This window comes from Fundulus heteroclitus, unplaced genomic scaffold (assembly GCF_011125445.2).
Source record: "Fundulus heteroclitus isolate FHET01 unplaced genomic scaffold, MU-UCD_Fhet_4.1 scaffold_751, whole genome shotgun sequence".
NCBI classification, from domain to species: Eukaryota; Metazoa; Chordata; class Actinopteri; order Cyprinodontiformes; family Fundulidae; genus Fundulus; species Fundulus heteroclitus.
In genome coordinates this window covers 16681-39657 of record NW_023397199.1, presented here as the reverse complement: position 1 = coordinate 39657, position 22977 = coordinate 16681, and the positions used below count along the sequence as shown (strand labels likewise).

Sequence of the window (22977 nt, the reverse complement as noted above, 5' to 3'; positions counted from 1 at the left end):
GTCGCTTTCAGGTAAATTTGCTAATAACGCATAAAAAGCTGTTTGATTTGTTTCTAGTCGCCCTATTTGCAGAAAAAGTCGCAGGAGGGTTTGAAAAGTGCAACAGTGCTCGCTATGGAGGCACAAGATGGAGCTGTTTTTTTTTTTATACCAACAGCGGCAGAGCTATTGACGTCACTATATCAGAATTACGTCACATCAACCACCACACTGACAACTTTAGACAAAAGCAGGATTTGAACAAATTTGAACTAATTTCTCAAAAATAATGACCAAGATATGTAGGCAGTACCATAAGACAATCATGTTAACAGTTTATGGCAAAAAATCGATTTTGGGGTGAGTTACCCTTTAAATGTGTGAGCTGGCACATCTGGCTCACACTCCACTCCACTAAGGGACTTTTTCATGTCACAGTTGTAATAACGCACCAGGTTAGTGTCCAAATAGCAGCTGTAGATATCGCTGGTGTCCTCTGTTTTCTACCCTGGACCTGTTTGGGTATTCAGCTCCACAGCATGTCTGCGAAAGCACCGTTCAGGGAGACGGTTCGGTCCTCACAGCCGCCATTAACCACCATCGCTTAATTAGTTTTCTGTTGTGTGCTAGTATAATACTACTATCAATGTGTTGCATAACTACACATGTAATTCAGGTAACAGCGACATCTCTTTTTGTTGTTGTTGTTAATACCAGCAATCCGATTTGAGACCGGATAAAAAAAATAAAAAAAAATAAATCGATTCTAAATCTTGAGATTCGGAATTGAATCGATTCTTAAAATTTGAATCGATGCACAGCACTAATCCTAAGGAGAGAAAAAAAATCTAAATGGTGAGAAAACCAGAAATCGGTTGTTTTTTAGTTTTTTAGTGAATACACTGATCTGAAGCATTACAGCTGGAGGACCTGAGAGGCATTATGTTCAGCTCACAGCGGCCAAAAGGTCAGCTGTTCGGTGCAGAGAGGAGCCAGTAAAGCACTGGGCTAAATAAAACTATGAGCTCAGCAAACTCTGAAAGGACACATGCTCGCTACGGGCTGCCCTCCCTGCTGCCAATGGAAGCAGCGGGAGACGCGATTACTCAAGCTCTGCTTCAACACAGATTTGATCGGCAACTTCAGCTGCCCCCGCCGCAACAAACCCTCTCTGTGGAATCAGTTCCAGCCTTTTGTTGCCCTGAGACCGCAGCGTAAAGAAAACGCAAATCAGCCAGTCGAGAAAACAACAACAACCACCACAAAAAAAAAAAAAAAAAAAAAAAGCGTAGTTTCTGTTCTGGCGTCATACTCGCGTAGTAGCGAAACTTTTCCCAACAGGAGTAGCTAGCATGTAGAGAAGGGGGGGAAACAAAGCCGTTTGGCTAAATATGAGTTGGCAAAAAAAGAAAAAAAAAACTCAGGAAGAAACAAAAACACACGCTTTAATTCCTAAAATGATTAAAAACGAGCCAGGGATGCAGTTACAGCGCAGCTGACGTCGCTGTTAGTTCGTGTCACTTTATCTTTGAGCGAGCTGGAGTTGCTAACTCTTTCGAACTGCTATGCTAACGCGCTAGCATGGGGGGGCTAATCAAACCGCAACAAACTGCAAACCCGAGTCCCCAACGTTTATGAAAAAAAAGGGCTTCGCTCGCGGCACGAGAACACGAAACGACCCGTCCGCCGAACCCCACGGAACTCTGATTCAGCAGATTCCCGTGGACGGATGCAGAAATATGCCAACTATCCCCACAAACTTCCAGCGTTTTACACGAAGCGAAGCAGCTGCGGCATGAAAAACTTGTTGCACACAACAAAGAAGGATATCTGGGAGCTGCGACTCACCTCGCAACGGCTCGCCCGCTCGCTTCTTTCTTTTCACGGGGACCAACTTCTTATAGGTAGAAACCCTCGCTCCGAAATTCAACAGTAAAAAAAAACAAAACAAACAAAAAAAAAAAAGACACGGGTCCTTGACGGGATGAAGAAAAAAAATAGGGAGGAATGCAAATTATGAATTTGGTGTGAAATCAGCGCAAGGAGGAAAACCCACAGAGGCGTGGCGTCGAAACACACGACACGCAAAAGTTTTGGTGGCTTCCAGCGCAAACTCCTCCCATGACGGAATGGGTAGACTCCAGATTAGATGACTTCTTCAGAGGGAGGCTGGTGTTTAACAGTAGCGTTTAAACGCGCTGCTTTGGACGGACCTATAAAGGAAGCGCATTAATAACTTTGACGGCGGGGGAGTAACAGATGTTAGGCCAGAGCCTGGCCCAAGGTGAGAGAGGGGCCTTAGGTAAGGAAGGAAGGAAGGAAGGAAGGAAGGAAGGAAGGAAGGAAGGAAGGACAGAAGGAAGGAGCGGCCAAAGTAAGGGCCCAAGGGAGAGAGGATAGCAAGTAGGAAGAAAACGAGGAGGAGGCGGACACAAGAAGGGTAGGAGGGACACAAGGGAGCTAAGGGAGGAAGGACACAAAAAAGGAATGATAAAATGACCCAACATTTAGGCCAATGGTTTTAAAATTGTGGGGAGCGCCCCCTGGTGTGGGCGTGATTGAATGACAGGGGGCAGCCTTTCCTTTCCCTTTTTTTTTCAGACCGTTTGGTCTGAACCTCCACTCAGTAGTGTGAATACTATTCATACTACTGAGTGGAGTGTTGCTAGTAGCAAGGGATTCTCATTAATCCTCAGAGCAACGTGCAGGATTGTCTCCTTTCACGCCACTAGGGAGCGCCTTTACGATTTGTTAAATGACAATTAGTCGAGCGTATCGGCTCGTGTTTACAGATATATTTGGAGGGAATACTGTGAGGTTCTACAAGTGTATACAGATGTGTCAAGAATATGGAATAGGATGATTGGGGTAGCGTTTGTTATTCCTGATGTGGGAGTTAAAATCAGTAATCAGTAATCAGAGGGCAAATGATAATTTGTCAGTTTATACAGGAGTGTTGCTTGGACTTTTATTGCCATTGATTTGGGTGGAGGAAAGTGCATCGATAAAGGTAGTGATTGCATCTGATTCAGTTGGTGCACTTTATAGTGTTAAGAATGTCTATTCCCAGCCGAGACAGGATATTGAATTAGAAATAGTAGAAACAATAAATAGAATAGGAAGAGTAGGAAAACAAGTGGTGCTTTTATGGGTACCAGCGCATATAGGGGTCGAATGAGTTAGCAGACGAGTATGCAAAGGTGGCAGCAGGAAAAGAGATTATAGATTTCCCCATTACGAACAGTGAAACTGAAATTAAGAGGATTGTTAAGAATAGTCTGAAAAAAAGTTTGGTAGAAAGACTGGGATGAGGGTACAGAGGGCCGTTTTTATTATACATTTCAGAGGAAAGTGGGAGAGACCGTGATTGGGGATGGTCTCAGCCGCAGAGAGGAGGACATTATTTCAAGAGGGAGATTTGGACATACTGGACTCAATAGTACCCCGAGAACAATAGGGAAACACCAGACTGGAAAATGTGAATACTGCGGAGAGGAAGAAACAATCAAGCATGTTTTTATGGTTTGCCCAAGATATCATCAGCAGACGGCAACAGTAAACGCATGTATGAAAGATAATAAAATAAAATTCACTGTGAGGGCAAATGTTACAGGGATTTTTAGTTAGAAATATAGTTAAAAGAATATTGAGTTCTATTAGGAGAACGGGGTTGTTTACATGAATAAACAAAATAGTTGAGATTTTAATTTAAAGGTATGTTAGATTGATGGGGGGCTTCCCGGCCCACACTCCTTTCTGGTAGATGGCAGTAATGCACCTAAAAGTTGTTTGTCAACCACCATAACACACAACAGAAGAAGACAAAAAAGTATTGGTGGAAACCGGAAGCGGTTCGGCCGACACCGGAAGTAAGCTCTCCGCCATTGAAAGCCACGAGAAATCTAACTAAATCCATCAGATTACTTCTCACTTATATTTCATCAACACAACATGGTGAGTTGATTCTGAACATTGTAAACAACTTGGAAACATATTGCTTTTGCAAAACATTCCATGGTTTCATAGGTATTCTGTATATTAGCACCTAGTTAGCGCTATGCTAGCTGTGTTTAGCACAGCGTTAACGGTCTGGTTTGAAACTGATGCGTTATATACTACACTTTGCAAAAAGTGGTATACTTAAAGTTAATTTTATTAAGTATACTTAAGTATAAGCTTCAGTATTAGTATCATATCAATTATTAATTTGTTAATGGTGTATTTATTTTTTTCATTTTTACAAATGAAATATTTTATACAATTGGCGGGTTGCCGGTTTGATCCCCCACTCCGACCGTCTCAGTCATTGTGTCCTTGGGCACAACGACTTATGATTTATGACACGATTTATGACACTTCACCCGAATTGCCTGCTGGCTGTAGTCAGAGGGCTTCACAGGGTGTGATTGTATGGTAAAGTGCTTTGGGGTCGTTGGACTTGAGAAAGCGCTGTACAAGTACCAACCCTGTACCATAAAGAAAATGCAGGTAATGTTACTTGTAACTTTTGAAAGAAAATAACAATCATAGAGACCAAGTAACACATTTGCTGTTGCAATCTGGCCATGTCCCAAATCCAGTCCTAAAGCATTAAAGTATTTAGTATATTTAATCTCACAAATGCATTTCAAAATTAAACATCACATCAGAACTTTTGATAGATTATATCCTCATCTGTTTTTATAATAAAATTGTGTTCAAACTGTAATTTTATTGCTTTGCTTTACAAGAGGTTCTATCTCAGATTTAGGATGTTCCAGCCAGTCTCGGTGGTGTCGAATGGATATATTTTTATTACATTTTTCGAACGATACTTTGGAAAACAGGTCATACTAATTGTTAGTGAACACGCAATGGCGTCTGAGCCACTGAGCCTAGAAGGCCCTAAACCTTCTCATCTTGAGCTGGCTGCGGATCTATTTATTTTCTTAAGGTTCTCATTTAACTAGGATTAGTCAGAGTGATTTGGTTCAGAATGTGCAACATTACCCTCCCAAAGCTGCCCTAAGTAAACCTTATTGGCAGCCTTGTGAAACTGGTATATAAAAACACTGGCTAAAGGATATTTAAAAAAACTGGCTAGAATAACATTAGCTGGGACAAAAATGATGGAGATTATCCCTCAATATGTAAATTTTTGGTACTTTTAAAAGATTAAAACTGTGCATATTTGCATTAATTCAACCATGGCTCCCTCTTTTGTAAAAAAATAAAATAAGATCTGCATACATATTTGCAAAAAGTTAGCTTTATTTCCATCCAAAAGATCGCCATATATGATGTGAATGATGTGTGAATGTGTGTGAATACCTTTGCCAATAATCCACATTTGCATCACAATAACTTATTAATTACCTATTAGCTTGATTTTAAAAATGCTTCATTAATAAGGAAAATCACATTGTTGACCAACCAAACCACAGAGTTCCTAAAATCAGCTCAACTCTGCTCTAGTTTCCGTGCAAGTACAAACATGTCTGAAACTGAACCTGCCTTTACGAACTTTTCCCAGAAAGCAAGGTTAGCAAGTTTGTTTCTCTTCAAAACCATACAACACACCCAAATATGATTTAATTATTCTTATGTAACATGCCTAGTTTATTTCCCAGAAAGGCACAAGAATAAACTGCAGTCTGCCATTTTTTCAAAGATGACACAACTTGTTTACTTACTTTGACAATGCTTGGCAGACTCGTGGTGAGAGATTTTTAATTTATTCCACACTAAACTACTTCCTTGGACATAAAAGGAACAGAAGATGAAATGGGCATTGTGTTGCATTCTTCTTCTTCAGATTTCTTATCGGCACAGTTGCTATAAAGTACCTAGTTTTGTGAGCATAGACATTAATGTAATGCTATTTAAAATAGAATTCTAATTTATGACATCAAAATTTATAATATCGCAAAACAGAAGTGTAATTCAATACCTAATTGATGACATGTATTTCATGCACAATTTCCTAAGATGGTTATAGGCTCCATTGAAACACAAATCTAAATGAAACATTGTCATTGTAGTCCCAAAGTTATTATTTATTTATTTTTTTTAATGAAATGTAAAACGTTATTTCGGTCACTGGTATCAGAAACTATTCATACTCTTTGGTTTAATTATGGATGTGTAAAAACTTGAAAGCTGCATTTACATAACTGTGCCACTAGATGGCGGGCTTAGCGTTTCTTCATGAGCAAAAAGGCCACCAGCCCATAGACATCAGATACGTAGACGCGTCGTTGGGCGGGTTCTGCCTATGCTGCGATGCGTCAGAGCGTCCGCCATATTAAATGTGGCAAATCTGCAGTTACTCAGTCACTCAAACAGTATCAGAGGGACTTTAATCTCAGAATATACTTTGTACTCGTAATATTTTTATTTTTGTGATATTGCAAGTTTATTTTCGTATCCCTCTAGCTTCATTCTCCTGACTGTATTCTCGTAAATAATAAAAATAATAAAAATAATCTAACCTGGCCCTATTACTCCAGGAGTGAAAAAATTCTGCAAACTGTGACTATTCTGGAAATGTTCCCTCTTAATTCTCATAATATGACGTTTTTTCTCATAACATTACCACGTTTATGTTTTTACTTTATTGTCCTAGGTCTTTTTTTCTCATAATAGTAATTTTACCTCTTTAACACTCCCCCAAAAAGTCTGTTCCTAAAGTTTCACATGTGACACGGTTATGAAATAATGAAGACGACAATGTTTAGATTTAATAAATTGATCCTTTTATTCATAACACATATGCACACACAAATATACAAGCTAAACACCTTGAAAAAGAACGGTCTTGCACAGCTTTTTTCTAGTGTTGCCACTCTGCAGCTTTAGTATGTCCAGTTTTGCAACATGGTGCAGCCTTAGTTTATAGAAGGCAGATACAAGTACTGAATCAGCCCGAATACATTTCCATGCAGCACAGGAATGAGGCATCTTCTCTTATCCACGTTCACTACAATAGAACTTCATTTTTTTCTGCCACATACAATATGGCAGTGACGTTGACGTTGACGTGCGAACCTGCGCCCAACGACGTGTCTACGTATACGATGTCTATGCACCAGCCTGCTAAACGGCCACAAACATGCGTTTTTCTCCTCTAGCAGGTGACATTAGTTACCAAAACTGTTTGATAGTAATCTGTGGCAGTGAGCCAATTAAAACAAGGTTAAAAAAAACACAGTCAGGACATCTGTCCAACAAGTCATGCGTAAATTTACCTTGATGGCTTCACTCTTTGTGTCCTGTGGCCTGATGTAAGCAGCCAGGTATTTTGACGCAGTAATCAGCTTAAAGGCATCGTTTCGTCCTTGTTATTTCTCCGTAAAGCAGCAAATCATCTATGCCCGGTAATGAGGACGTTAATCTATTGGGATTAGAACACTTTAAAGATCAAAGAGTTGACGGAAAGATCGTAACGTTCACTTCCTCGTTGTTCTTTTGTTTTTAATTCTCTGTGTTACAACTATAAACTCCTTATTTTTTTATTGTTTACTCAGTGTATTGATTTTCAGAAAGTAGCCTAAATAAAAAGTTTCATTGAGTAGGCCTACGTTTACATAGTGGATGGAAAAAAAAAACTTAGAGGGTATTGAATTTTATTTTGTACACATAAACCTTGGTAACATGTAAATATAAGGTTGCTGTTAATTGCTGCCAACCGTAGTTTTCAAGGAATAACAGTCAACAGACTTTGCATGATTCATCCTAATATGCAAATTGTGACTTGACTTTGCTCCTCATCATAATCAAGTTATTACAAGGTAGTATATTTTTAGGATTATAATATAAATCCATAATTTAATATCGTCTCTGAATGTCTTGAAGGATATACTCTTACCCGGCCCCATGTTTTAGGTTTTGTCATTTATATACCGAGTTACTATGTATGCAACTAAGTTTGATTGCATGGCAATGGAACCAGGATTTAACTGGAACGTATGTAATTGAATTTGATTCCATCCGTGTGAGTGGATCGTATCGATTAGCTTTTAGTACATATTTCTAGATATGAAGCGGGCCCGTTTGTCTCGCAAAGTGCTATTGATCGGAATTGGAGCAATGTAAATAAACTGATTTTTTTTTAAAAACTTCGTAGCTCACCCTGAAGGAAAAGAAAACATGACCACACTTTTACAATTAACACTAACTACTCATGACCAGATAGGGCTCCGTAAACATTTTTGTGATTTGTGTACACCAATATTTTGTTAGTCCCTCTACATACAGTTACCAAAACTACATCTAGGAATCATATTGAATTCAAATAAATGTAACTATTTAAAGAGGCAGAATATGTTTAATAGTTGTTTTTTTTTTTTTCCCTCTTGTGCAAATTTGACGCGGTCACAGCAGCTGGATTCCAGGAAAAACAAGACTGGGAACATGTCCCTGTGTGAACTGGGTGTGAGCACTAAAACACATTGTTATCTCACGCAGCTATCAGAGCCAGTTACAGACAGGCGAACGTCACAGAGGTGGGGACAGCCTCCGCAAACTCCACACGCCATCTTAACCCCCGTTAAGCACGCATACTTCTCTTCTCGTGCGAAGCCAAGCGATAGCTGTCCTTCCAGAGCACATCTGCCCGTGCAGCGTTACAGTGCGGCTTAGCCGTGACTATATTTGTCCTCTCTTCCTTCGCTCTCTCTGGCAGGGGGACGGCAAAGTCGAGGGCTGGAGAGATGCCAAAAGAGGCCGGCCCGCCGTGCAGCTGAAACTTTTACAAGCCAAGCAGGAAGAGACACTGGGACCAATCGAAGAAGAAAAGGAGGAGGGAAAAAAAAAAAAAAAGTGAGACAGACATCTGGACCCTTTTCTTTTTCCTCCCTCTCTCCGTCTCTCCTCCCTTTCCCCATTCCTTTTTTAAAGCCATACTGTATTTACCCGCCTTCGTTGGCAGGGGGTAAATGTAGGGCTGGAGGACAGGACGGGTAAGGGGAGTGGATGGAAGGATGTGTGAGTGTGTGTTGGGGGGGCGGGTGGGGGGGGGGGGACTGTCTAGGGGGTTTGGGTTGGGTGGGACCTCGGGTTCAGAGGGTTCAGCTGAGAAGCGAAATAAATTCATAAACAACAAAGGAGACATGACGTCACATCGAGGGGCCGTCCAACCTGCTGGCTGAATCTCAGGCTTCCATGGAAGTACCGGATCGCTCACACCGCGCCTGTTTGCGCGTGTGTACAGTATGAACGTGTGTGTGTGTGTGTGTGTGTGTGTGTGTGCGTGGTCTTTGTGCTATCTTCCAGTAAAGTCTTGTGGACTTTGAGCACAGAAGCTGGACTTTCGGTGGTCTGTTTTGTCTCTGCAGTGAGCGTTCCAGGACGAGGGGAAGCCCTGCGCAACCGTGTGCTGTCATCTGTTTAGTCTGTTCCTAGGACTCAGTGACTATTTATCCAGCAGCTAAATTAAAGACGTGGCTGTTCGCTTTTGGTTAATACACACAATCTTGTTCTTTTATAATTGTTAATAGTAAGTTAGACAAAAAGCTTTTTTTTTTTTTTGTTTTTGGTTTCAGATGTTTAATATGTGGATGTTTTTTTTTTTAAAAGCAACTTCAGCGTTTTCAAATTGATGCAGGTGAGCTGTGATTGGTTGGCTTTGTCTCGGGACAGCAGCTCAGACCTCAGCGATTGGCTGCGATAGAGGAGGATGGCCATGTATGAGTAAACTGATTTATCTCTGGACTCCTAAAGACTGGCATAATATAGTGGCTGCATCATGCTGACTGCTGTTCCCCTTACGCTGGTGCAAGAATCAAAAGGGAGATCTGGGAAGATGCCAAAGACTAAAAGAAGACGGGGTGGGGTGGGGGGGGTGAAGAAAAATCCTCCCAGCTCATTCATTTAGCTCAACATCAAGAAATCCCTCCCACTCGGGTTCTGCAGGAGGGAGAATTGGCCAGAACCGAGGTTCTGGACCACGACTCTGGCGTGACTTAAGAGTTTGATTGGACTTTTTTTTTTTTTCCATTTCCTGACTGTGAAAATGCGGCGAGACGCAGCGAGACGGCAGAAGTGTCTGGACCTGCCGGCGTCTCTCACCGCCGTGCGTTTTCTGATGTCGGCTGATTAACATGCGAATGTTCGGCAGTGTGCCCCCTCGTTGGCTTCGTGTCGGCGTGGCTGCCCATGATAGTTTGTGCTTCCGCTCTTGTCTCTTTTTCTTCTTTTTTTAATTTTTTTTTATTTTTTTCTTGCCACACTGTCTTTCTTAACTCCTCCTTCTCTCTCTTCCTCCTCTCACTACAGCATGTCCCCTCCCTTCCTCCTTCAATGTCCTCCCCACACTGCAAACCCCCCGCCGCCCGGTTCTGCCCTCCCCCTTTTTTCTCTGCTTCCCTCTTGGCAGCGGTGCCAAAGTGGGCAGGCGGACCGAGGCGAACGCATCACAGGGCAGAGCAGAGGGCAAACCAAAGGCTGGCGAATTGATCATGTGTGTGTTTGTGTTTTGGTCTGTCCTCTCTCTCTCTCTCTCCTCTCTCTCTCTCTTTCTCAGTGTGTCTCTTCACAAGTTAGACTCTGCCTTAGTCACACGCAGCTGCGAGTAAGGTGAGTTTTTGGCAGCTCTGATTTTTAAGGTCTCTTCCTCCTTGATACTCTGGTTTGCATTTTTTAATTTTTTTTTTTCTGGTTACAGGGCTGTGCGAGAGCTGACGTTCCTCTGTTACTCTTTGTACGGGCGGACGTACTCACGCCAGTAGGAGGGGATTGTGGGAATGGGGGTGTAGCTCTCAGAGGGTGCGCTCTACTCCTCTCGCTTCCCTTCTTCCCGCCATCACGGCCTTCTTTTCAGCCTGTCGTCCGACCGAGCCTGCCCATCCGCCCGTCCGCCCGCCTCACCACACACAGGCCTCAGGTATTTTTTTTTTTCCCCGCCTCGATCCCTGTGACACCTCTTCTCGTCCTGTGTTTCGTCTCTTTCTGTTTCCTCTCGCCTTCCTCTCTGTCCTCCATCGCCGTCTTCCTCCTGTAAAACGCGTGAGCCGTCGCTAGTCGCCACGCCGCGGCGCGCTCGCCATGCTACGCCGCGTTTGCCAGAGAGAAACTTTTTTTGCGCGAGCCGAGGAACCAACTCGCTGCTGACCATCCTTTTTTTTTCTGCTGCTCACTTTTGTCTCCTCTTCCTCCTCCTCCTCCTCCTCCCTCATTGCTCCAGCAGGCTCTGACAGGGTGGTCCACAGTCTCTTCTTGGCTTTCTGTGTGGAACAGGTGTCTAGTCGGCGACCGGCGTTAGGAAGAGCGGGCCCTCTGGGTCGTTCCTGACCTCATAGGGTCGATTCTAGATATCTCAGGTCTGTAAAAGTTAAACCGCCGACACACCAGTGGAAGGGCTGGTTCCTCGCCGCCATTTTGATAGGTAGTATTGAGACAATAATAATATATAGCTTCTTATTTTTGCCTGTCTTCACTGTCAGCCACCGGGTAAAACTAGGGAAAGAGGTGGTAGGCGATTCAGCGCCACACGCGCTTTGGCAAACGTGTTTAGTTTTATCTCTCTGCAATGTAGGGGTGTGGCAGTTCGCTTCCAAGTCGGGGGCTTGTCCTGAAACACGGACTAACAGGCCATGCCACATAACCTTATATGACACTTTGCAGTTAACGGGGAAACTCAGGGAGAAAGAAAGCGGAGTTCAGACAAACACTTCATACTATTAGGTCAAAAAATTTTGTTCTTTTCAGTTGCTCACATCAAAGGTGATCTTTTTTTTTTTTTTTTTTGCATAGAAAAAATTTTCTGTATAGCGCTGATGAGTCACGGTTGTTTGTCCACTTCCTGAAAGTAGGCATAAGCTTAATGTTTAACTGTATTAAGATAGCAGAAAAAACACGTCTGAGAGCGGAATAAGTAAAAGAAGTGTTACTTTTGACTTGGAGAGAAGAGAGCGAGTGAATCAACAAACAGCTATACCCTTTCCTTTAACCTACACGCCGAACTATATCTACTGTATCTAAGTATCTTTTTGCCCTACTGTATCTAGGTCTATATAGGGGTTGGTGTTAAAATGGCGCCTACATGCCACGTGTAAACACGAGCAGACCCTTTCAACATGCCCCTCACAATTCGTGGGTAAGCTGCTGCCAGCTTCTTTTCACCAGGCTTTGCCATTTCACTTAGCTTTGCAACGATTTAGGCTTCAAGCTAATGCTTAAAAATGTTAGCTAAAAAAAGAGAAGAAAAACCTTTATTGGGTGACTGAAATAAGAGGAGCATTTAAAGAAAGTAGCTTGAAAAAAAAAAAATAGAGAACAAGAATTACAGTAGAGGCAGAAAGAGAGTGGTAGGAGTGGGAGAGCTCTTTCCCCGCCCCTCTCTTATCCTCAGATGAACTTATCGTGTTGCCTCATAATGTTTCTGGGCTTTTTTTTCTCCTAGAGGCAGTCAGGCTAACTTCCTGCATTCAGCCTCGGCTCAGTTGATTGGCTGATACCGTGGCTGACCGGCCGCAGTTTGCAGCGAGGCAACAGGAAGTTTCTCTTCTCATGCAGGAAGCTGCAGCTGTTTCATCCTGACATACACCACTTTGCACTTTTGCACGCTTCTGAAAAAAAGAAAAGGGAAAAAAAAAAAAAGCATGCATGCACGCAAATGCGCACACGTTTTAAAAAGGAATACATGAGTTTATGTGCTGTGTGTTTGCGTATATGTATTGATGTGTATATATATATATATATATATATGTGTGTGTGTCTGTGTGTTTGTATTGAGGCTGCATGTGCGTGCCTGTTTATAGAATTTGTAAAAGCTATAATATGTGGGCGTGTAATGACACGTCAGATAAGCACTGGAAGACATCAGAAACATTTAAAACCATGGAAACAACACATCGATAGGGGAGAAAAGGGAAAAATTAAAGCGATGAAGAAATGTGTAAATGTGTAAATTATTATTATTTTATTATATTCTGATGTGTAAAAAAAAAGTAGCAAGCAGAAACAGCAGCGATATCAGAATGCATAGAAATTGACGATGATGATGATTACGCTGCCCATTTATCCATCTTTACATTATGGAATATATAGCTTAACCTAATTTAAACATTTTATTTTATATTTAAGTTATTATTAGACATCTGGTATGCAATTTTTATGGTATAATAGCCTTGTGAAAAATACCACAGTTTAATAGTATTAATGTGTTAGCTCATAGGTTTAAAGCTAAAGACTATAGCATAGTTTATTAGCTGTGATTTGAATGAGCTTACGATTATAATTGTTCCTTTATTTCTAACACCTAGACTGTCTGTGGTTTTTGCATCCAGAAATATCTCCAGTCGTGTTTGTCATATTTAGCGGCTCGTTATTCTTTGATCCATACCGCAATATAGTATAACGTATTGATAGTTACGCTATATTTTAAAGGCCACCAGATGTTTTTTTTTTGTCAAAGTCCAGGCTGTCTCAAGAAGCGGTTTGTAGTTATAGTCAATGATCCATTTCCGTGGCCTCAGATAGGAAGATGGCTAGCCTGTGACCACATGTCGGACAGGCCATTAACACTTTTAATTACTTGTGCGGCAGCATTTTGGGTAGAAAGTAGAAAAAGGAACCGTGACAGAGTAACAGACGACGTATGAACAATTTCTAAGCAGGTCGATAATACCAAAACCCGCTTATTGTTGGCCACTAACGATGCTAATGTTAGCCTCTCCTCCGAAGCTTCGAGTTGTAGCTACAGTGTTTTGTAAGGAGTTCGGACAACATTTGTGCAACTTTGTTACAGAATTTAAAATATTTAGATTGATCTAATCTGAACCGAATTGCCCTACACTGAACAGGGAACGTTTGCAACTCAGTTCCAGAGTTTTGAAACATTTTTTTTCTATTCACAAGAACACAAAAAAAAAAGGAGCACGGGCGATGCTGTTTTAGTATTAGAACCACCTTACGTTGAAACAAACGGCAAAACAAAACATCAAAGCTAGTCCGAATGATTTCACGCTGAATATAGATTCTTCAGTGATTTGTTGTCCATGAAACTTTTACTCTACTTTGAAGAAACAGCTTGATTCTTAAGTTTCCGTAAAATAAATGAAAATGCTGTCTCATCAAGTAAGTCTTGTCTCATGAGCTGGGTGTGTCACACACCTTTTTGGAGTGCTGATAGTGTTATATGTTGTTGTGTTCATTTTGATATATAGACTAAAGCAAAAAAATATACATAGAGTTAACGCCTGCTAAATTTAGTAGTGTGGGAGATTTAGGGACTCAGAAACCAGACAGACAAAAGGATCGTCTCTCATAGCCAATGTGGGGGATTTATTACAGTGCGTATTATTTTGCAGTACATTGTACTTTGTTCAGTTCGTTCTGCTCTTTATAGAGTAATTACTCGAGCAATTAAATTTAGTTTATTTATATAGAAGCGACTCATCTTAAGGCAATTTACAAAAAAAAAAGAAAAAAGATTTCTATCAGATTTATAGATATGTATAGTAAGTTCTTTCCAGTCGTTTTACAGACACCTTTAAAATAATTTACAAGTATTAAAATTTGATTAGGAATAAAACAATGCAGTCAAGTTCAGTTTAGTACATCACTTGTTTAGATGTTTTCTATATTAACAGCTAAGCAGTTGTGCACAGCAACAGGTGGCAAAGGGCCTACTTTTTCTTAAAAAAAATACTCCTCACTGCTGGAGAGATCGCTGACCGTTCTAAATCCCTTAAATAGACAGAACGGTATGCTGGAAATTTCAAGCATTATTAAGAAGTAATCTTCTTTTTTCTTTTTTTTTTTTCTTTTTTTTGCAACCATTGTGTACCATAAAATCAATTACTGGCCGACACAAAGCTCAAAGATATTTAAAGACATTGCTTACAATTTTAGCAAGTATAGAAATACTAATTATACTGACAGCACATTTGTGAAAAGAAATTGTGTTGTTATAATCGGTTTTATTAATTACATTATTCTTATGTTGTAATAGATCTGTTCGGGTTTATCGCTTTGGCTGCCTAAACTGAATCCCCACAAAGATAAAATGCGTTATTTGTGTGTGTTAATTGGGAGGAGCTACATGCTTAACAGAAATATGACATTTCACCTAAGAGTCCGCGCGTATCTCTCCGTTCTAGCAAGGCCAAATGTGCTTCCCACTGTCATATTTATATCTCCTGCTAACGTCTCAGCCCAGCCTTATCGTCTTCCCAATTAAGTGCAGTTGTATGCGCAAGAATCTAATTAAATTAGCCGGTAGAGCAGCGGGTCCTTCGAAGCACGCAGGTGGGGGGAAGCCGTGCTGTTTGTTTTTGTGTAAGCGGATGCATGTGGCCTTACAACCCGTGTCTGTACATAGACGTACGAGCGTGAGCTGTGCGACTGTTTAGCCGGGTTGATGAGGATAGAAGAAACATCAAGCGGGCGCCCTGCCAAGTACTACGCAGGAGCTCGCATCCTTCGTCCTTAGATGTAGGAGTGGGCCCTTCGTTTCAGGGGTGGGGAAGATGAAAAATGCTGATATGACAAATTCCCTGTAGCATTTGTTTTAGCTAGCGATTCAGAAAGCCTGGCCGGTGGGACACACGACCCCCGTATGCATTTCAGAGAGATTTCTTCATCCCTCCATTGTGTGGCATACTTCCTCTGCCAACGCCAGCTCCCCCACTGTGCCTCCTCCTCCTCCTCCTCCTCTTTTTTTCCTTATTTTTGCCCACCACCTCCTTACTCCTTATTGAAATTCTGCCTGGCACTGAGATGCTGCCCATTCCTGGCACAAAGCTCAGAGAGAGAGAGAGAGGGATGGAGAGAGGCAGAGAGTAGGAAGGAAGAAAACACACACACAGGAACCTGCACCAATCGTCGGGTCCCCCCCCCCCCCTCCTCCTTCTCCTTCACCTCCTCCTCTGTGGCGACTCGGTGCCAAGCATTCATCCCGTGTCGTGGACGAAGGGACCAGGCAAGCCAGTAGGTATTTCCTTGCCTCTGCTTCATGCAACAATCTGGTCCAAATGGGAGGACTTTTCTTGGCACCTGAGTCTTTTGCTCGCATGTTATTTTTTTTTAGGAGGGGTGGGGGTTTGCTAATTTCATTTGTGTATTAGTTGAGGAGCGAATGTTAACAAATCCTGCATCCGGGGAGAGAAAGAGAGAGAGAGAGACGAAGCTAAGGCCTTTTGTTTCCGTGATATTTATTAGATTTATTTTTGCATGGATTGCCATAGAAGCTACTATTTTTTCCCCCCTTGTTTGGACAGACGGGGAAATTCTAATTGAGGCTTCAAGATTGTATAATGTGTAAATAAACACCGGTGATTTTGTTTAGCACCAATTATAACAGCAGTTTCTTCAAAACGTGGAGAAAGGAAAGAAAGAGGTGAAGATGACTTGTCACAAGCGCTTTTTGATCTTTTATACCAGCATTTTATTTTAGTTCTGACCGTTTTGTCTCTAAAGTTTCTCTTTATTTTCTTCAGAAACCAACCTGTTGACTGTGTAGATATAGCAAGCTATCTGCCGAGAACATCTTTAGAGTTAAACCAGAGTTGCAACTCATGCAGCGTTTTTTTAAAAACAGGCGCAGAAAACGTGGAACTGTCACCCAGAGACCAAAATGATTGTGCTGAAACAGGAAATTGTTTGCAGAAAAAACATATCACCTTCTGCAGAGTAGTGCAGTCAGAGGGCGACGGGGCCAAAGATTCCCGGTTCCTGGCCCGCCCCTGATGGGAGTTTGAAGACTCGTGGCCTTTATTCTGCAGCAACAGATGCAAAGACTGCCAGATGAGATTCATACATTTCTGCCCCCTCTTGTCTGAGACTCTCCCCAGCTGGCCAAGAGGGCTTCAGGGGGCATTTATTCTACAGCTGCTGACAGAGAAAATGGTTTGCCCCGGCTGAGACAGTGAGCGCCCTCTTTTTCTCCTTATGTAGCTAAGAAAACGTCAGACGAGCTCACGTGATTGACATTATTCAGCCTTCATTTATCCGATATAGTTCAGAGAACGGGGTGCCAATCGTTTACCCCCCAAAAGCTCACTCATCCCCCCCCCCCCCCCAATAATCTGTCCGCCTCCCCCCCTCCAAGCACAGGCCACGTCAAGGGGAGGTTTCTTGGCGAACAAAACCAGCTCATAGATCTGCTACTAGCATTGTGGCAGAGGTGGGCATCATGCCAGCACACGCACCCCCCCTCCTTGCCCCCCCCCCCCCATGCCCCATTCTCTCTGTCTGGTCTTCTGTAATCAGACTAGTGGGGTTTACAGCATACTAACTACAAGGCAGTCTGGACCAAGTCTCAGGGGTTGTGGCTGTGTGCTAATTTATGCAAGCAGTGCACCTTTTAACCCATTCTGTGTCTTCTGAAGCCCGGGCCTGGCGTTCAGCCTGGCACCCGTTAACCCTTCGGTCGCCGCGGCGTTTTCACACGCCGGCGCGTTTCAACCCTCAAGCCGAGCCGAAAGCGCCCGCACGCGAGCGCCGGCGTCCCTGTGAACCGTCCAGCTGTCTGATAAGAAATAGTTTCCTCCGCTTGGGCGTTTGTGATGGAGTGTGTCGTCAGGGTCGGCTGGGCTTTGGCTCATTGCTCGGCACAAGATTCATTCTCTGGAACTTGTGACACGACGACTGTTCTTTCTTCGTTGTAAGGTCCTTGCAGGCTCAGGAATGAAAAGAAAAGAGAAGGGAAAAAAGACCCACAAGGTGGACCTCGCAATGTTTTTAAACAGACCTAAAATGGCCGAAGCCTTGCAGGACGCCATTTTGTGTTTCCCTTTTGTGTTTTTTTATTTTTTTGGGGGGGTGGGCAGGGTCCCAGCTTCGTATTCAACCCGAGACAGTTGGTGGAAGCGGTGTTTGCAGGCATCTGTGTGTTGCGTACCTCCGCCTGAGAAGCAGCAGCCACTCCAACGCAGGGATAGCCCCGCTGGAATGAGCTCAGTTTTTGGCAAAACCGGAGAAGGATTCCTGGCACCGAATCGAACCGCTCTCTCTCTCCCTCCCCCTCTCTCTCTCTCTCGCTTCGCTCTCTCTTTTTCTTTCCTCGTTCGATCACATGGCAGGAGTCTCAGGAAGCCAAGTGAGTTGCTTGTTAGGTTTTTGCACACCAGCGCTGACTTGGTGGATGTCCGCTTACCGTTAAATTATTTATCTGTGATTTATTTTGCAGGAACAAAGTTGCAAATTTCACTCTTGCAACAACAACAACAAAAAAAAAAGCTATGTTGATTTGTGTTATCCCTCTGGACTTCTTTGGTTTGTACTAATTGTTATCTCCTTTGATTATGATTATCTTATTCCCCGTTCGTGGCTGTCGAACACTTGTCTTGAAGCGCGAGCAGCTTCTGCCAGGAACTGGGATTTTCTAGGAAATTGTTTAAAGAAAAGCCAAGAAATTAGTCACAGTCTCTTCTGCAGGGACTCGTCTGTCAACATTTCATTGAAGATGAACATGTTTTGAAGTGAAGTCGAGCCTGATTTAAAACGAATTTGTTAATTAAAGTAACATTCTTTGTTTCTTTTTTTTTCTGTGTCCTTCCAGGAAAGACACCTTTGTGGATGTCTGATATGGATGCAGCATGGATTGTGTCCTTGGGGCTGAGGTAGTAGATTGAATAGTTGTGGGGTTCTTCGACCTCTTTTTCAGATAACTATACAATCTACTGTCTTTCCCAAGGAGACAGCTGAGCCAACTGGTCGTCGAAGGTCTTCTAAAGATGGCCAATCGTGTTGTCCTGTCAAAAATGCCAGCAGTAATTGTTTTAATGTGCCTTTTTTGATTTCTTGACCCGACGAGTAGACGTGTGCTGTGTTTGACTCGGGTTCTGTCAGGGTGAGGTAGTAGGTTGTATAGTTTGGTAGGTGGGACTGCACCCTGCTGAGGTGATAACTATACAGTCTATTGCCTTCCCTGAGGAGCCCACTGGACCCTCGTGGATATTCAACACCATCGCTTCGCTGGAGCGTTACGTTTATTTTTTCAAACAACATAGAGAAGGGGTGAATGTTTTTGTTTTTTTTTTGGACGTTTTATTGATTGCTTTTACTTCATGGACTGAAGCTGTGGCATGCTTTTAAGATATGTACGTCTGAATAAAATTACATTCTTTCCAAATCAGTTGACCAAAAAATCACAGAAGTTATGGCATCCTAAAGTTATTTTTCACACACACAGATCCTATCTGAGCAGCAGCTATTGAGATTGTTGATGTATAGTGCCCTCTAGTGGAGCATTGATAAATCGCGCTAACTAAAAACTTACATTGCAAACGAGTTGTTTGTTCAGGGGAGCTTTGTAAACTTTATACATTGCACAAGTTTAAATGTAATAATAGCAGAAATCATTTATGCTGTATAATAATACAGTAAAACTTTTGACAAAATAGCACAAACAAGCCTTAAACAAATCTTTCCTTCTTCCACATATGAACATTTACATTCCTTTTAATTAGTGGGTTGCTACAGATTGCTGAATTGGCTTATTTCTGGTAAAACAATTGAGCTTCAAGGCGAGACGCTTCCATATTTGACCATAGGCTTTCTGGATCTTGGGGATGCGACAAGCGTAGACCACTGGGTTGACGGCTGAGTTGGCATGAGACAGGAGAATACCTGGAGAATAACGCATTTGTTACTGACATAACACACTGGTTATCTGCAAGCACTTGACACATAAAAAAAGCATAGCTTGAAGAATGTCTTGGAGCTACATTTCTGGTGAGTGTGGTCCATACATGGTGTTATTTACATTAAAACATCATTTACAATAACTTTGTTGTCCATCACTGTTTGAGGTGTAGATTTGCCTTTGACATCTGGCAAAACAGGCACCCATAAAACATTCACCGGTGAAAAATACACAGTTAAAACAATGTAGCTAGAAGCAACGGCTTCAAAAACTCAAGATTGTGTTGTTAAAAAAAACATTGATTTAATCAGTGTGTGTCTATGCCTCATTCAGAATGAACACAGCTGAGGACAATTTCATTTTTAAAGCAGTTTACATGAACTTATTTATTCTCTTAAAAATAAAATCTTAGTAATGATGGATAATTAAATATCCGTTACTTGCGCTCATGTATTGCTACTGAGCTCTTAATTTATTTTGAACAGTTCAGTTTCTAGGTTGGAATTATTCAGGAAACAACTTCAATGAGTTTTAATGAAAAGGGTCAAAGCTATACTTACAGGGTTTACTATACCCCCCCCCCCCCCCCCCCCAACCCTTATTTGTTTTAACCACCCATGAGAAGCTACACCTTGACTGTACTTGACTGAATATTTGACCACTATTTTTAGCAGAGCTGTAAGAATCCTTTACATGTGTTGGTTTCCTGTCATGGACCTGCTTTGTAACATACCCCACGATTGTTTTATTTCTATCCAATCAGACAGATTGGTTAACATGCTTTCTAAGGAAACCCAGCAGATTGCATTGAGTCACTGGCTTGCAGCATTCACTCCTGGATGCATGCTTTCTCTTGTTGATTTTGCAGCAATCCCTCATACCGAGCATGCATGTAGCAATGGTGAGAGAAAAAAAAAAAACTTTAATAGGAAGAAACCTGCAGAACCAGGCTCAGTGTGAGCGACCATCTGCCCCAACTGACTTGGGGTTTGAGAAGACGAAACGTACACAGAGAAGAGCACAGAAGCACTGATCCAGGAGTACTTTCTACGTGAGAGAAAAGTAAAAGGGTAATGGCAGTACCGGCGTTAGTTTCCACTCTAAATCCAGTTCTGATGTCTTTTTGGAGATCATTATCTTTCTGAAATACTTAATTGTGTCTAAAGCTCTATGTGCTCTTATAAAGAAAACTAGTTTGGATGCATTGACTCCATCAGAATGGGTGCCTTATTAAATTCATGTAACCATGTTTCTGTTAAAAACACAACATCAATATTATGATCAGTAATAAAGTCATTTTTTTCCTGACGGGGATCTAATATTTAATAAAGCCAGTTTATATGACTTAGTGGTTGACATTGTCTATTTAATTTATGGCTTAAGTTTCAGTCATCTTTCCGCTTTTCAGGTGATGTTGAGGAAGTCGAAGGTATTCCTCTTTCTACTATATTGCACCCATTTTGGTCAACGCATCATCAAAAATAATCCTACAGCATGCTGCAATTACCGCTGTGCCTGTTGGCAGCAGGAACATTATTCCTAGCTTGGATGACTTCAGCTTGACTCTTCCCAACATACATACTGTCCCTTTGGCCACACAACTCGAGCTTTGTCTCTTCCGACCATGAAACCTTTCTCCAGAAGGCGTTTGGCACATTCTAAGCTTAAAACAATCCAAAACTGGCCTCACTGCAGAGGGTGAAGCTGGTTGCCAGCAGCTGGAGCTTATAGCCCTGTTCTCAAGTTCAAAGACATTCTAAGATGTTCAATGCAACATTTTACAAGATTAAATGTATATATTTGGGCCTACTTGAGTAATGTTCAGCCAGGATCAGATAAAAACCATTTCGACTTGTGGATACAGTTCGTGAAATTCATTGAAGTTTTTGGTTGTGTAATTAACAGCTCTAAAAAAAGAAAGAAAAAACTCAGAGCATTCATCGCCTGAGATAAGTGTGAGATTAGACGAATGTACGTAAATTTCTCTCCGTAAGCAAACGTCTTGTTTTAAATGCGGAGAAGTGACAACGTCTGCGTAAGGATTAGGAAAAGAACTATGACCTACCTGTATAAAGTGGTCCCTGGGTCACAGCCTGAGGTCCCTGGAAGAGCAGCAGGCAGTTCATCAGGTGCAGGGGAATCCAGCAGCCTGCAAATAACATCAGAACAAGAGCCAGGGAGCAGGCCAGCCTCTTCTCCCTGAGCAGCGAGGCCCGCGCCTGAGGGCAGCTGTTTTTCAGACGCTTGTGCAGGCTCCAGAAGATGACGATGTACAGAAACGTCATGACCAGCAGAGGAGCCATGACGCATCCAAGGAAGTTGAAATAGACCATGAAGGGCAGGGAGATAACTGAGAGGAAAGTGCACTGGGAAGAGTTGGGCAACGTAGAAGACGTGTTGGTGGAATGAGAGCCTGCGACGGAGAGGTTGTGCCATCCAAGCAGAGGGGTGAACCCCAATAGAAAGGAAAGTATCCAGCAGACTGACAGGGCCAACAGTGTGCGCCTCTGAGTGACAATCGCTTTGTATCTGAAAAGAGAAAGGGGAGGGAGGGTTTGAAGGTATGACAAAGAGAAAATTATTCCTGCAATTTGAACCAAACCGTGAAATTAGGTTTGCCTTTACCTGAAAGGCATGTGCAGTCGCAGGTATCGGTCAATGGCAATAGCCAGCAGCGACAGGACGGAGGCCTCCGTCAGCACCAGCACGATGCAGCTGAGGAACAAGCACTGGTGCGAGGTCAGGCTCACCCAGCCGTCCAACAGCACGGCTAGAGGCACAGCGGCTGCCCCCACCAGAAAGTCAGCAGCGGCCAGAGAGACCAAGAAGCAGAACGTCGGCTCCCGAAGGCAGTCCTGGATGCCGACAGCTACCGCGCACACCACCAACACGTTCCCAAGGCAACACGCCACAGCAATGAGCACCTCCAGCACTGTGTAAGTCACCAAACCCCAATCAGCCATCGCTGCAGAAACACAGCAATAGTTTCCTTGAACGTATCTTATGCGCAGGTATAATGCATTCAACGGCAAGAACAATCCAGCATAATCCTTCCTTGATGTTCAGATTGTGGTTACGAATGCCTCGAAAGGCAACAGGCAGAGGCCTTTTATATCGGGTCGTGCGTGCAGCGCACTTGAAAGCTGACTGACACTCCATGGAGACACCATCTGTATTTCATCAGCAAGTCAAAAATCCTCCTCTCACTTTGATAAATATGTCCCAGGAGCGTGAGAAGAGAGGACTTCTAGATCGGTGGTTTCCAAAACTTTTCAGCTTTTGAACCACAAAATAACACGTAGAAATTTATGTTCCCAACTATCGCTACTTGAAATAAGTACACACTGTGGATAAACCAATTAAACAAGAACATAATGACAGAACCAATCGTGGTTGTAGATTTTTTTTTTTTATTTGTTGCCACCACTTCA

General features: G+C 42.5%; 1 protein-coding gene and 1 long non-coding RNA gene across 2 annotated transcripts; one reads left to right on the top strand and one right to left on the bottom strand.

Annotated features, from left to right (window-relative positions):
- The first annotated feature begins 9810 nt into the window (after positions 1-9810).
- Positions 9811-18944, top strand: LOC110367328. The gene is made up of 3 exons (XR_002427391.2): positions 9811-10533; positions 10622-10840; positions 18461-18944. It is a non-coding gene; the product is annotated as an uncharacterized LOC110367328 (long non-coding RNA).
- A 422-nt stretch (positions 18945-19366) lies between these two features.
- Positions 19367-22584, bottom strand: LOC118561921 (adenosine receptor A1-like). Its single transcript, XM_036134154.1, has 3 exons — positions 22172-22584; positions 21612-22075; positions 19367-19530 (listed from the first exon to the last, which is right to left on the bottom strand). Exons 1-3 carry the CDS (start codon positions 22507-22509, stop codon positions 19367-19369), a joined length of 966 nt encoding a protein of 321 aa, XP_035990047.1. The 5' UTR covers positions 22510-22584.
- Between the last annotated feature and the right edge of the window lie 393 nt (positions 22585-22977).

Excerpts from the sequence above, each read along its gene's own strand:
- LOC118561921 (XM_036134154.1), bottom strand. The coding sequence starts at position 22,509 with ATGGCTGATTGGGGTTTGGTGACTTACACAGTGCTGGAGGTGCTCATT. Across the intron at positions 22,076-22,171 it reads CGACTGCACATGCCTTTCAG|ATACAAAGCGATTGTCACTC; the intron begins GTAAAGGCAAAC and ends TTCTCTTTTCAG. Across the intron at positions 19,531-21,611 it reads CCAGGGACCACTTTATACAG|GTATTCTCCTGTCTCATGCC; the intron begins GTAGGTCATAGT and ends GTTATTCTCCAG.